At 35.4% G+C, this 15,982-nt stretch overlaps 1 protein-coding gene across 6 annotated transcripts in view; it reads left to right on the forward strand.

Moving 5' to 3' along the window:
- Positions 1-15,982, forward strand: part of LOC150108403 (protein O-linked-mannose beta-1,2-N-acetylglucosaminyltransferase 1-like) — a 378,713-nt gene that overhangs the window by 77,940 nt on the left and 284,791 nt on the right. For all 6 annotated transcript variants that reach the window (XM_090415822.1, XM_090415823.1, XM_090415824.1 and 3 more), the window contains one exon: positions 9,991-10,057. In XM_090415822.1, the coding sequence (XP_090271948.1) occupies positions 9,991-10,057 (67 nt within the window). The remainder of the gene's footprint in view (positions 1-9,990; positions 10,058-15,982) is intronic.

Raw genomic sequence — 15,982 nt, forward strand, 5'->3', positions numbered from 1 at the left:
TTAAAGCCTCTAGTTGCTTCACTCACATACTGCTTAAGATACTTATCTCTCAGAAACTCCACAAACTTGCTCTCCCTGTTCCCATACACCATCTCCTCCTTCCACTCTATATTCCTGTAATTAAACTCTCCCATCAAGATCACCTTATTTTTACATGGCCAACTAATTTGTCTAATTTACCTGGCCTATAACAGCATCCTATCATATATACTAATGTGTTTATTTCAACTTCGCACCACATAGATTCAAAATCTGTGCATTCACTATCAACTTCCACACTTTACAGACACAATTCCTCTGCAATCATCAACAACCCCTCGTCTTTTCACATTTCTATCCTTCTCGAAAATTATATATCCCTCTAATTCTATTCCCAACATCACATCCTCCTCAGACAACCAAGTTTCACTTATTCCAGTTATCTTTGGGCATCTTAGCTATCAACCTGATAACGTGTTGAGGAAAACCCATTTTCATTACATCCAACAATTTCATATGCTGAACACAATAAAAAGCTTTGACGTAGTCTATGAAACACATTACCAAAGGGGGTCTGAATTCTTTATACTTTTCAATGATCCATCTAAGTATCTGATACTGATACCCTTGCCATTCCTAAAATCTGCTTGTTTCTCTGGCATCTCTGCCTCAACTTTGGCCTCAATCCTATTTAGAATGATCTTTAATAAAATCTTGCTTTCATGAGAGATTAAATTAATACTTCTATAGTTAGAATCCTTCATATCTCCCTTCTTACTCAGTAGTATGAAATGCTTATTTGTCCATCCCATGTGACCTTAATTAACTCTGCCAGGAATCCATCCGCACTGGGGGCTTATTGTTGTTAAGCTATTTAATTGTTCTTTTAACCTCATGCCTAAGTAATTTTCCTTATTCTCTCTGCTGTATTTCCATCTACTACTCCTCACTACTAATTTCCATCTGTTTTGATTTCCAATTCTTCAAAAATTAGTCAAGCCATTAGAATTTTTGTTTTGCTCATACCATTTTTAGGACATGCAAGAGAAGAATGTGTCAAAATCATTTACAACATCTGGCTAAGTCATCATCATCAAATTCCTGCCATGTACCCTCAAGGGGTGTACAGGATATGATAGTACTACATGACAAAAATTAAACATTACTAACTTTCTATCTACAATTTTCCTCCAAATCAGTCTTTTAGTTGTCAAGACTCCAACATTATCAGATCTTATATTTCTATCGTCTAAGGCACTTTGTACTGTATCACTCCACCTATATCTTGGTCTTCCTCTGGGTCGTTTTGCTGCCAACCTGGCAGAGAACACTTGCTTTGCTGATCTTTCCTCGCCCATTCTGTTTAATTGACCCTACCACCTGAGATTAGCTCTGCTAACGCATTCCTGGATGCTGACAATGTCAAGTTCTTTCTAATATCCTCGTTTTTAATATGATATTGCCATTGATGCCATCTGTTCACGCCTATAATCTTTCTCAGGACTCTCATATCTGTGGTCTCTAGTCTTTGGGCAAGTATTTTACTTCTGACCCAGCTCTCAGATCCATAAATTAAAACTGGTTTGAACACTGTCTTGTATACGGCTAATTTAGTGTTCCGACTAATTTCCCTCTTATTCCATATGAATTTATTCAATTGACTTCCCACTACCAGCTTTGCTGATTCTGTTGTCTATTTCTATATTTAATTTACCATCTTCAGTAAAAATCGTGCCTAAGTAGCTGAAATGTTTTACTTGTTCCACAGGTTCTCCATTCACAACACAGTTGACATTTTCAATGATTCTGCCTATTTTCATTGTCTTTGTCTTTTTATTGCTGATCTTCATACCATATTTCTTACAACAGCTATTCAATTTAGTCAGAGAATCTTGCAGACTTGTAGCAGATTTATTTAGAAGTATAACATCATCTGCATAAAGCAAAGAGCTGACATTAACATCTCCAATTTTGATATCAGGTTTAATACCACTTTCCTTCATAATGTGATCCATATAGATAATGAATAACAGAGGGATTAATGTACATCCTTGTCTCACACCAGATTTAACATTAAACCATCTTCCTGTACTTCCATCAATTCTAACTGCTGAATTACAATTCAAATAAAGACTAAGTATTGCTTGATATAATGCCCCATTGACACTATATAACAGCGTATTGAATAGCTTCTCTCTTGGCACCTTGTCATATGCCTTTTCCAAATCGACAAAACTTAAATACAGATCTTTGTTATATTCCCATGCTTTCTCGACTATTTGTCATAAAGTGAAGATCTGATCCTGACAGCCTCTATTTGGCCTGAATCCAGCTTGTTCTTCACCAAGCTTTTCTTCCACAATTCTTCTCAACCGTTTCTCAAGTATACTTGCGTAGATCTTGCCAGGAACACTCAGTAGGGAAATACCTCTGTAATTCTCACATTCAGTTTTATTTCCTTTTTTATATATGGGTACTATGAGAGCTCTACTCCAATCATCGGGAATTCGTCCCTCTGTTCAGGCTTTCTGAATTATGCAGTGCAGCCGCTGCAAGACTTTTATACCACCATACTTCAGCATTTCTGGTCGAATATCATCTACTCCTGCTGCCTTTTCACATTTCAAGCCTTTGATGGCTTTTTCTACTTCAAGTATGGATGTGTATTCCTGACTGCATGTCTGATTAGTGTTTTTTACCACTGTGCTGTCATCACTGCTTGTTTCATTTAGCAGTTTTTCAAAGTAATTACTCCATACTTCAAGGATATCTTTTTATCCCGTTTTCATGTCACCTTTATCTTCTCTAACTCCTTTTACAGCACTCTTTCCTCCATTCCTAAGCTTCTTCAACAACCTCCAGAATATTTTGCCACCTTCTTGATATTTATTTTCTATATTCTTGCCAAAGTCCTCCCATGACTTTTGTTTAGCTAGTTTTACACAGTGCTTAGCATTCTTGCATTTGTCTCTGTATTCTCTAAGAGCACAAGCTGACTTATTTGACAGGAACTTTTGATATGCTTTCTGCTTTTCCTTCACTGCCTCCTTAACTTCCTGCGTCCACCAGGGAGTTCTGATTTTTTTATCCTTGCAGATAACCTCACCACATGCCTCTCTGGCAGAATCAATCAATGTTTTCTTCAGAGTTTGCCACTGAATTTCCAAGATTTGATTCCTGTTCTCAAACTCTTTCAAATGAAACAATCTTTGTGTATTTTAGTCTACAGTTCACATCTGAGAGCTGCTCAACTTTTATCTGCTTTAAAACTTTCTTACATGTTATTCTATTCAATATGAAATTCAATTTTATCCTACTCAAGACTAAATAGTGATCACTTCCAATTTCAAATCCCCTGTGCACTCTGGTGTCCTGCACCAGAGAGAAAACATCACTATCAACAATAACATAGTCAATGAGACTTTTCTTATTCCTTGCCTCTTCTCTCCATGTGAATTTGTGCACATTTTTATGTTGGAACATGGTGTTAGTAATAACCAGTCCATGTCCTGAGCAGAAATCCAACAGATATTTGCCATTATTGTTAGCTTTGCTCTTTTCTCCAAATTTTCCCAAAATATTTTTGTATGTCTCACGATCATTCCCTACTCTGCTATTTAGATCCCCAACAAGGACCAACTTTTCCTTTTTCATTGTGTCAGTTGCTTTTTCTAAATCCTCAAAAAAATTCTTCCACTTCTACCTTAGTAGAACCTTCTGTGGGACCATGGGCACAAATAAGTCTTATTGTCCAATTCCCCATTCTCATATTTGCCCACATTACTGTACTTGAGACTGACTGCCATTCAAGAAGATAAGCCTCGTATTTTGTGTTGAATACTATGGCTACTCCTTCTTTTCCTTGATTGTCATTGCCTGAATATAACATTTTGTATTTATTGCTCAGAAAGATCTCACCAGTTTTTGGCTTTTTTTGTTTCAGTCACCCCTATTATGTCGATCTGGTACTTATCTAATTCCTCAGCTAGCTCCATTTCTTTGCCATTCAGGCTTTTTACGTTGATAGTACCGATCTTTAACTCTGGTGATGTTGAGTTGGGTTTGCTTTCAGATTTGTTCTAGTAGCTGACTTTTCGCTGTTCGCCCTGGTTCCCTGGTGAAAACAATGGGGGCCTTGTTTAACCGGGCGACGCCCCAGCCGGCATGAAATTTTGTCATGTTGTACCATCATTTTTTTTTATTTTGGTTTAACCAATAAGAATACAATTTGGTTGGCTAAATCCCAAATTGCCACCCATCCTCATTCGTTCAGTATCTAAGTAGATACCCAACAGGGTGCACCATGAGAAGATGAGGATTGGACATTAAGTCAGAAGCCCTGGTCGGTTCTCCACATTCCTTTAAAGGCTATGTGGAGGTCTCCTCTCAGTTATACAGCTTTGACCTTTAAGCACCCTCATCTGGCTAAGTGGCATTTAAAATATATATATTCCAACATGAACTAAACAATAGATTTAAACATCTTATTATAGATGACAATGCTCATCTATCAGAAAATAATGACATTATTACCCAAAACCCTTTTACAATAGCCAGTACCACAGAACAGAAACAAGACAAAATCTATGATAGAAACAAAGAGAAATGAAACAATCAATTAACCTACAGAATAAAATTGAATACATTGAATTGTGCAAAACGATCAGAAAATGCATCACAGAAGAAATAAGAAAATTCAATTGTAAATTCATACAACAAACAATTGTAAACGACCGTAGTCTCAAAAAAAGCTAAACAGCAATTGATGAACAGCAACAAACAGATGGTTGCAGTCAAACTACAGGACAGGACCATCACCAGAGATAGATATGCTATAGCAAAAAGCGTTGAAGAATTTTACTCAATATTATATCAGGATGATGAATTAAATGAAGAAGACAACTATAACTACAGCTGAAGTACCTCAGATTCTACCAGAAGTGGTTATGTGGGGCATCCAAAGCTTGCAAAATGGGAAAGCTGCAGTTGAGGATGGAGTTATAGCTGAACTTCTAAAAACAGGTGGAGAAATAATCTACAAACTCTCAGCAAAACTATTTACTTTATGCCTGAAGATAAATGATGCACCAACAACATGGAAGAAGGCTACCCTAATTCTGATACATAAAAAAAAAAAGAAAAAAAAAGGTGGGATAGAAGACTTGATGAACTACTGACCTATCAGTCTACTATCAGTAGTTTACAAAAGTCTTAGCTCACAGGCTTTTTGCAACTCTAGACCTAGCACAACCAAAAGAACAGGCAGGCTTTCAAAGGGGGCTTTAGTACAATTGACCATATTCAAGTTGTAAAGCAGATTATTGAATAGCGTAATGAATATCAATTATCACTATGTCTTGGTTTTATTGACTATGAGAAAGCTTTTGATTCACTTAAAACTTGTGCAATACTTAAAGCATTACAAAACCAACAACTGGAGGAGACATATATCAGGACCATCAAATCAGCATACACCAATGCCACAGCAACAATTCATTTCAATGGAAACATCTCTACTGTGGGAATACAGAGAAGGTATAAGACAGGGTGACACAATATCTCTAAAATTATTCACAGTGTGCCTAGACGAAATATTCAAACTTCTTGATTGGTAATGGAAAGGTCTGAAGATAAATGGAAGAAATTTAAGCAATTTATGCTTTGCAGATGACAGTTATCTTTACTTCAACTGCGCATGAATTACAGACTTGTGTCCATGAACTCCAATTTGCTAGCAAAACAGCAGGCCTAAAGATAAACCTAAAGAAGACTCAAGTTATGTTCAATAGCTGTGTCCAACCAGAAATAATAAATATCAGTAATGAGGAAATTAAACAAGTAGATCATTACATATACTTGGATAACAGATATCAATGAAACAAAATATCATGGATGAAATTAAAAGGTGCATGATGCTTGGGTGGAAAGCATTTGGAAAATTACATTCAATATTCAAAAGCCAACTACCATTATGCCTGAAGAGAAAAGTTTTTAACCAATGTATTCTTCCTATAGTGACATATGGCTGTGAAACATGGATACTGAATGCAAAGGAAATTCAAAAATTAAGAACAACACAATTTAGTATGGAAAAAAGTATGCTTGGTATCACAAGATTGGATCATAAAAGGAATACATGGATAAGAAATCAAAGGGCAGAGTCTGACATCATAGGAAGAGTGAAACATCTGAAGTGGCAATGAGCTGGGAATATTGCTTGAAGACAAGATCAACAATGGACAAAAGAAGTATTGCCTTGGATTCCACTAGAGGAAAAATGACTACGACGCCAACCTAAATCACGGTGTATTGATGATATCAGATTTGCAAGAATGACATGGAAAAGGAGAACCATGGACAGACAGTTTTGGAGTAATCTTGGAAAGACTTTCATCCAGCAGTGGATTAACAACGGCTGATAATAATAATGATGATGATATATATATTAGGAATTTGGATGAACACAAGAAGATATCTGTGCAGTTTAGTATTGATTTCACTTTCAATTGATTTTTTGCCAAAAAAATTATTTATATGGAAAAATTCAAACTAAAATTGATTCTATACTGGCTGTGTGGAGTTAAATGAAATTTGTTGCTTAGGATCTCTTTTAAAAGTTGATAGTCATTTCATTTTGGATACAATTAGACTATTTGTAGTAGCAAAATTGTGTCTAGATTACGTAAAAGCCAAAAACACATTATCATGAACCTAGTATTAATTTTGACAAATTAAGGCTAAATTTATACCAGATGAATCAGCATTCAGTTTTTGAATAATATTGCTATCATGACAGTTCTCATACAATCAATGGAAATAGTGACAATCAAAAATTTTACAACAGAGTTTCAATTTAAAGGGTGGTCTGAAAAGTTCCTGGCCTAACAATGAAAAAACAAATTTATAATTTCAAAATTATTTTTATTTTTCCACATAATCTTCCTTAAGACTAATACATTTATTCCAGCGATGCCCCAGTGCTGTTAACCCATCCCTGTAGTGGTTCTCAGTAAGATCTGCAAAATATCCCTCTACAGCTGCAATCACCTCTTGATTCAAAGAAAACTGCTGACCAGCGAGGAAGAGTTTTAGTTTTGGGAAGAGATAGAAGTCAGAGGGAGCCAAATCTGGGGAATAGGATGAATGCTCCAACAATTCATAGGGCAGATCCATTAATTTTCCCATTGCCAAAACACCTTTGTGGGCAGGTGCATTGTCCTGATCAAAGATGATTTTTTTCTTTTGCAAATCAGGTCTTTTCACACGAATTTTTTCATCTAGTCTGATTAAAAGATTGAAATAATATTCTCCGGTTATTGTTTTACCCTTTTCAAGATAACTAATAAATAAAATGCCTTTAGCATCCCAAAACATCGATGCCATGACCTTTCCTGCTGATGGAACCAACTTTGTCTTCTTTGGCGCTGAACAACCGGCTTCTGTCCACTGTTTAGACTGCTGTTTAGATTCGAGTGTGTAATGGTGAATCCAAGTCTCATCCTTAGTAATAAATCAATGCACAAAATTAGTTTTATTCTTGTTAAAATGCTCCAAGCACTGTTCAGAGATTTTTATGCAAGTGCATTTTTGATCTGCTGTGAGCAAGCGTGGCACTCATCTTGCACGAAGCTTTTTCATTTGCAATTCTTCATGCAAAATATATCCTACACGTTCTTTTGAAATGCCTATAGTCTCAGCAATTTCACACACTTTGACTCGCGGTCATCCAATATGCACTTGATCAATGATTTCTGATGTTGTTACACTTTTGGATGTCCTTCACGTGGATCATCTTCAAGGCTGGTACGGCCAAGTTTAAACTCGCCAGCCCATTTCTTAATTGTCAAAAACAAATGAGAAGACTGAACTTTGAATGAATTTCTTTTGGCGTTAAACCTTCTTTTACAAAGAATTTTATAAACGCACGATACTCAGTTTTATCCTTTTCAAGGGATACAGACAACACTTTTGTTTAAGACAGCTGTATAAAACAAACTACTTGATAGAATGACTTGCAATTTCACATGGATGCTGATGACAGATGTACCAACTTAGAAAAATCTTGCCGATAGTGTTGCTATCTATGGTCGAGGCCAAGAACTTTTCAGACCATCCTCATGTATAATATGTAACCAGTTAGAACCACCTGCTAACATTTAGGCTGATTTGTTATAAGTGAAGAAATTTGTTATGATGGAAAGCACAGAAGTTTAGTTTTAATTTGAATCTTGCCTAAATTCAATACTGAAATTTTTCCTCTAATTATGATTAGGGAAAAAAAAATTTTTTTAATCGTTTTTTTTTTTTCCCTTAATTGGATATTTTGTTGCCAAAATGTTTCAGAATGATTTTTTACTATCTTATGGGCAGATGATTCTGAGGTGGTAAAAGTTCTTTCCTTAGTTTGATGAAATTTAATGAAATACAGTATTTAGCATCACTATAAACATTTATTAAGTTATTTCAATTAGACTATTTTAATGGCAACATTAAGAAAAACAATTATATCTTGAGTGTCAGAAACAGCTTTATGTTTATGATGAATATGTTGACTTTCAACCAGTAAAATCGTTATAATTAGAAATGCATTGTTCTTATTTGGCTGTAATAGTAAGAAACATGATAACCGGCCAGTTTTGCTGCAGATACTTGTGGACTCATCTTGGTTAAGATAAAAAAATACAGTAAAACACCGACATGAACTAAAACATTACTAAAATTCAGAGCATGTAGGAACCATTACAATATAAGATGAAAACAGAAAGCACATAGAACATGGGGACTGGCATGGGATGGTTATTGTTCAATGACATGTACAAGATAGTTGGCTGATGTACAGAAAGATCTAATGAGCAATTTCCAAATATCATGCAGGAGTCTTAGTTCCGATTGAGTGTGCTTTGTGAATGGATGAACTTTGTAGATTCTTTTATGTTGCGGGAAGTAAAGTTATCTTATCCCATTCAGTGTTATGATGAGTGTGGAAGGAGCAAAACGCTAGGCCTGAGATATCTTCTCTGTTATTAATGTCTCTAATATGCTCTTTCTGTCTAATTTCCACACTTCTGGATGTCTGCCCTGTGTAAGAAAGGATATTCCATGTTCTTGTGGCCTTTCTTATATAGGGTAGATATCTAGAAGTGTGAAAAGTAACAGAAAGAGAATATTGGAGCTTTTCACTTCTTCTACACTCATCATAACATTGAATGGGATAAGCGCGTCATGCTTTACATATACAACTTTACTTCTCACAGCATAAAAGAATCTACTATGGTCATCTGTTCACAAGGCACGCTCAATAGGAACCAAGGAATGATTCTGTGTGATATTTGCAAAATCGCTCATTAGAACTTTCCACATGTGAGACTAACTTTTTAGCTGATCATCTTGCACAAATCACTAAACAATAACCATCCTATGCCAGCTTTCATGCTCCACATGGTTTCTGTTTTCATCTTATATTGTAATGGTTCCTACATGTTCTGAATTTTAGTAATGTTTAAGCCCATGTCAGCATTTTATTGTATATTTTATATGATCTTGACAAAGCCACATTCTCCTTATAACAGCTTTAGTTGTAATAATGAATTGTGTTACTATATAAGCATGCAATTGTAAAATTTGCCTTTTTATGATTGCCTATTATGTATGTCTTTATGGGTTTTATTATACAGCTACCATGATAAACTATTTAAAAAAAAATCTTATTTTTGTATTGTAGGAGAAATAATATTCAGTGATTTCATAAAGAATTTTGTTCTCAACTGAGATGAATTAAAGTAATTAAGCCTGATTTTCCTTTATTATTGGCATATTTTTATTTGTTGACTATCAATCTTTACTTAATCTTTTCTCTTGAGTATTACTCAAATAATGTTTTTTCAGTTTGCTGCATGATTTGCTAATTTTAAATCTACAAAAAAAAAAATAGTTTTAACATAACTCCTATTGTTTAATGTGAGCCAAACCCAGCTAATAACTACTTTTTTTTTTTTTATAATATCTAAACAGCTGCATTTAGTAGAAGCCAGTGGATGGTCACAGCATCATGATGTCCGCTTTTGTGCTCCACTCCAAAGTAAGCATTTGATCTAACCCACTAGTGCTTTTACTTTTTCTTGCTTACTTTTCTGCTAATAATTAACTCTGTCATGATGACTGTGCTTCATTGCAAATTCTTCATATTGATATTTAAAGCAATTTAATTTCCTTCACTATTGTGACCAGTCATTTTAAATGATTGACTTTAAATAAAAATTTAAACATCATTCCTCAAGGAGTTGCTTGCTTTGCTGCTTCTCCTATAAACCAGTAGTTTATAGGAGAAAATCAATATGCTGCATCATATCAGAATAAATAAGCATTGATTACAAAAAAAATTTACAAAATTACAATCTTGAAAAATAGGTAGTTGGAAAAAAAAATGCCTTTGTCACATATCAGATGAATGAGACCTATGTTCAAATTCAGTCTGAGGAATTTTCTGAACCCTCTTTGGTTGAAACACAGTATTAACATCATCTGAAAAACTGGTATCCATCCTTAATTGGGTATCTTATTTTCTAGGTATCTGAAAAATAAACCATTATGAGTATACACTAACAGATTTAACATGCTAAACGTATTTAGCTTAATTCTTTGTACTACCAAATTTGGTTTTGAAATCCATTTACTTTGCCTTAAAAGGCCTGTAAGCTTAAGAAAAATAACAGGTAAAAATGATCGTTGTCATGGTTTATTCAAGGTTGATCAAACTACCATGGTTGATCAAATCTTGTTGATCTAATAAGTGTAATGGTCAATGGTAAATTGGTTGATTGAGTATTGGATTGAATATTGGGTAAATTGGTTGAGTGTTGGATTGAATATTGGTAAATTGGTTGAGTAGCCAATCTCCAATCAAATATTGGTAAAATAGTTGATTGGAGATTGGCTATCTGCTAGGTATCCACAGGTTGTGTATGATGGAGCATTATCCCAGAAGATGAAAGTCACTAGTGGTGTGTCCAGAGATCTGGTTTGGAGCCATTGCTGTTCATTTTATGTAAATTACATCAGGAATGGTGAGATACAGTTGTTTGCAGATGATGCAAAGTTGGGGAAGAGCTAAGAGGATAAAAATGATGTATCCCTGCTGGAGGAGCGAGAAATGGACTAGTGTGTGTGGGGGCTGCCATTTCAATGCAGCCTAGTGTAATGTTTTAAAATTTAAAAAAGGAGGTGGAGGAGATGAGATATCCCAGGATGATGGTGGATAGGGACCTGAAATTTCAAGAACATCATGTGATGGCAGCATAGCTTATTATGCAATGATGCGGAGAAGACTGACATGTATAAGTAAGGATGGTATGATTCTGTTATAGAAGGCTTTGATCAGACTGCATATGGATTACTGTGCACAGATTTGGTCACCTGGTTTTCAAAAGGATGAAGAGTTGTTAGAGAGTTCAGAGATGATTGACTAAGTTGGTTTCAGATATCTGGAATTTTGAGTATGAGGACAGATTGAGAAAATGCAAATTACAGAGGAGGGAGAGGAGACATGATTGAGACATATAAGTTGGTAAAGGGTAATTACTAGATTGTGATTTTTCATAGGATGGCTGGAGACGAGGAGAACAAGAGGCCATCCCTGGAAGCTGTATAAGGAGGGTGTGAGCAAAGGGATAAGTAAGTTTTTTGTGTATAGAATAGTGGGTTATTGAAATGCATTTCCCTTAAGTGTAGTGAATGCTTTTAAGTCGCAGTATGATGAGCTGTGTGTGTGAGAGAGTAAGGCCTCTCAGGATGAGTCTCTTAACTCCATGGAAGTCTGATGATAATGGATGTTGACCAACAACTGCTCTTGTTCTTACAGTTTTAGAAGAAAGTGGACTAATAGTGGCCAATTCAGCAAAACATTGACCACATGAAAGCACTTCTAGAAGAGGCATAAGGCAGAAATTGAACATTTGTGAGCAAGGGACTGGAGTTATTCTGTGAGAAGAGAGGTGTCGTCCATTATCATCTAATTGCCCTCTTCTAAATCAAGCAACGCTAGTGAGGCTTTGACTTATTACTCCAAATGTGTGAGCAGTATTCTGTGTTTGGAAAGATATGAGATTTATACAGTGTTTTGTAGTTATATAGGTGAAAATAGTGAATTGTGCAGAAAAATACAATTTTTTTGCTGCTAAGATATGGCTGAGATGTGTGCCAGGAAAGGGTGGAGGTACAGATTAGGCCAAGGAAAGAAATCTGATCATGTCTTGATATTTGAGTGTTATCAAAAAGGGGAAGTGATGAGTTATCTTTCTTTCAGAAAATTGTGTTTTAGTAGCATTGAAGTTCACTGGGTTATCAGTCGCCCATTGAAGTATAGTGAGGAGATCAGAATTTGAGATATTTTTTATGCAGGATCTTGAGAATTTAACGATTGATTCATCAGATGTTTACTGGGTTTCTAGATATTGAGGTACAACATATGAGGAATCTACTTTTCCAGGTTTGAGATTTTCCAGATATTAAGAGGATGAATTGCTCAGATATTGGGTTCTTTGATAAATTCTCGAATAAGTTTTTTTTTTAGTTGTGGCTAATCATAAATCATTTATGATGAGAATCACTCTAGGCCTTATATGCTTTATCATGTAAGTTGTAGTATTCATATTTCATATATATTCTCTTCATCACAAGCATGTTTTTTTTTGACTGAAGTCATGTTATTTCCTTTCTTAAATTTATATAGCAGAGTGTGCTTCACATATTCTTTAATAGATACCTGTGTAGCCTGAAAATTGCATTTGCTTCTATAGTGCTAGGCTACCTGAAGAATAACCATTACAGGTGTGATTCTAGTAGCCAACTAGAGGAATTTTTTACAAGCTTTTCTTTGGCCGTTTCATTAGTTAGTTGATTTTTGCATGACAAGTAGGATTTTTTCCCCAAAACCTCGGTTGTTAACTACATCTCAAAAGATTAGCCATTGAACTTGCACTCTGTAAGAGTGTAAGTTCAATATGAGTGCGAGGATTTTTTGGACCACTAGATGGCAGCAGTTGTCTATCATATTATCTCCCAAAAGCTTTGGTTCATTGATAGCTTGAGCTCACTATTAGTGAGGGTTGAAGGATAGAGGCAGGTTCCCAACTTTTCTTCAGAAAGTTAGGACTAAAGGAATTATTCATACTACCTTTGGGAATAGAAGGCATTATAGGATTTCATTTATTTTGTTCTTTGATATCTTTTCTGGATTTCTAAGAAAAATAAAACACTTGAATACCTTCCCATTCTGAAATGTCTGAAATGTCCAAAATGCATTGGAATTTTTGCAGTTACTGCAAAAATTCTATCAAAGCTGTGACTTAACATAATCAGTTTATCGACCAGAATACCAGATAATCCTGACCATCCTAAAACTTTTAACCTTTTTTTTTTTTTTTTTTTTTAAACAAGCTCTCCTTCTAGATACACTGTAAATATCAAGCATCTCTCCAGTTGGTAACTTAGACCATGACCTCATTTAAGTTTTCTTTAATGTGGAACTTGAATGCTTTTTGAACAGGAAATGAGCTTTCCGTATTTGCCACTTTCAAAATCAGATTTTGATTTTTGATGGAATTTTTTGCAGCTGTTGCAAAAAATTCCATCAAAGCCCTTCTTCATCCAGCTATTCTCAGTCTCATTTCCTCTGACATTACAATGGTACTAAATGCCCTTACTTGTCTTTACCATGGTTAAATTACTGTTTCCATTTTCCAGATCCAAATCTGCTTAGACCGAATAACACAAATAATTCTGACAGGAATTAAGTTCCTGTCAAAATTACGACACTCATTCTGTTGAGAATTCTACATTACTATCCAACTATGCCTTGGTTCTCCAAAGCATGTCAAAGCAGATAAAAATAAAAAAAAAATTAAAAGTTTTATCATATCACAAGTGAGTAGAGAACAAACCTTCATCTTCACACTCAGCTTACAGTGGCTGCAAAAATTTCAAAAATCCAAATCTGAATTTGAAAAGTCCAAATGCAGAAAGCTCATTTCCTGTTCAAAAAAACGAAGTCAAGCCCTCTAGTTCCTCAGCATGGTCGTTGGATCCAACTTTTCTCAGTGTCACCACTTCTCATATCTAAATGGTACTACAGTACTGAACAAATTAATCCGAACACTCGCATTTTAAAGAAAAATTTTAATTTCGCAAGAAAATAAGCATAAAAATTAAACTTTAACTTTACCTCATAATTTATGTGCTCTATTCCTAATAATTTCATTAATTCACTTAGGCATGGCTCTACCAATGTAAAACATGTTATTCTTATTTCTACATCTCAAAGCCATACTTTTATGGTGGATTGTATTCAGTTATCCTTTGTATCACAATTTAATTTTTCAAGTCTCTTTTCACTATGGCCCACGCATTTTCTATTGGGTTAATGTCAAGATTAGTTACCTGACCACTGAAGCAATTGGATTTTGTAATGTTTGGTGAACTCTTTCACTTTTTTTGAAGTGTGGCATGGTGCAAGATCCTTTTGGAAGATAAGTTCTTTGTTTTTCTATATCTGTGGGACCACTCTTTTCTCCAATATTTTTATGTATGGGTCACTTTTCATCATATCATCAACTGGCAAAAGTGATCTTATGCCGTCATTTGTGAAACAACCCCAGATCATCTTTTTAGACGGCTGTTTAGGAGCTTGTTGAAGGTGGGCGGGAGAAGTCTTCTCAGCTGCTGATTTGCAGACATAAGGTACTTGCTCTCCTTGGACAAATAAATTGCTCTCATCTGAGAATCTGATCTCCTTTCACTTCTCAACAGCCCAATCTTTGTACACTTTTGCATACTGGAGCCATTTTTTCTGCATAAAGTTCATCAACAATTGTTTCTGTTTTGTCTGTGAGCAGTTTTCCTTGCTTTCAACAATCTTCGACAGACTGTTATGTCAGAAGCATTAATCCCAGTAGCTGCCAAGTCTATTTAAGTCTTCAGCTGACAATCTTGTATTCATTTTGCTTTTCCTAGCTGATAAATGATCTTGAGTAAGTGTAGTTTTTTTTTTTGCTCGCATTTTCCTTTTCTGTCAGAAGAAAAGGTATCTGTCTGCCTAAACCTCTTTAAAATCACATTGACAGTACCCAAACCAACACTACACTCATTGGCAATTTATCTTCGAGTCATGGACGTGCTGAGAAAGAGGACATATTTTTGAATGCTTTCTTGGAGATGTATCCAAATCAGTTTGTTCGCCACTGTATTATAACATCATCCAAAGACAAGGCTGAATTATTAAAATCATTCTTCTCCTACAGTTCTTGCATTGATAACCAAGTACTGAGAACTACTTTCTGCATCTATTAATCTTTCATTAGAAAGAAATGAAAAGAACCTTAAATAGCTTTGATACTAAGCTACCTAGTTCCAGTAGGATAGAAGGATGTGTGTGTTAAAAATCTGTGCTCCAAAATGGCTATCCTGTACTACGTTTGCAGTCTTTCTTACTTGACTAGTGTCTGCTGTATCATATAAACAAGTATATTTTTTCTTCTAAGGAAAAAAAAAAAAAAGGATAAAAGCCACCCAACAGATTGTCATCCAGTTGCTTTCACTTCATTTCTCACAAAAATCATAGAGAAGGTCTTCAACAGGCAACTTCTTCACTGCCTGGTGATCCACCGACCAGCAATACAGGCTGAAAGTTTATTTTCCACTTGGTTAGAGTATAATAAATTTAGTTTAATCCTTTATCCAAGTGTGAGCAAACAAAGTTTGCGCCTGAAAGTATCTTCAGGACTGGGTTAAGGTGGTACACACCAGGGCAACTCGTTGCAAAGGTGGAGCAAGCTACCAACACTCCTATCCTAGTATCTCCTATAATGCAAAACACATCTCCTTGCGGATATGTCTATTGTTATGCATTAAGGGAAGGGCCACTACCCAGACCGGTTTCGACCTTTATTGAGGTCTCTTCAGTGGGAGCCAGGCCCAAGTCGAGATATCAGGCAGAAGCATTTGCAGGTCA

The sequence above is a fragment of the Typopeltis vanoorti genome, chromosome 3 (genome assembly GCF_054136105.1).
Source record: "Typopeltis vanoorti isolate ZY-2024b chromosome 3, IOZ_Tvanoo_1.0, whole genome shotgun sequence".
In the NCBI taxonomy this organism is placed as follows: domain Eukaryota; kingdom Metazoa; phylum Arthropoda; class Arachnida; order Uropygi; family Thelyphonidae; genus Typopeltis; species Typopeltis vanoorti.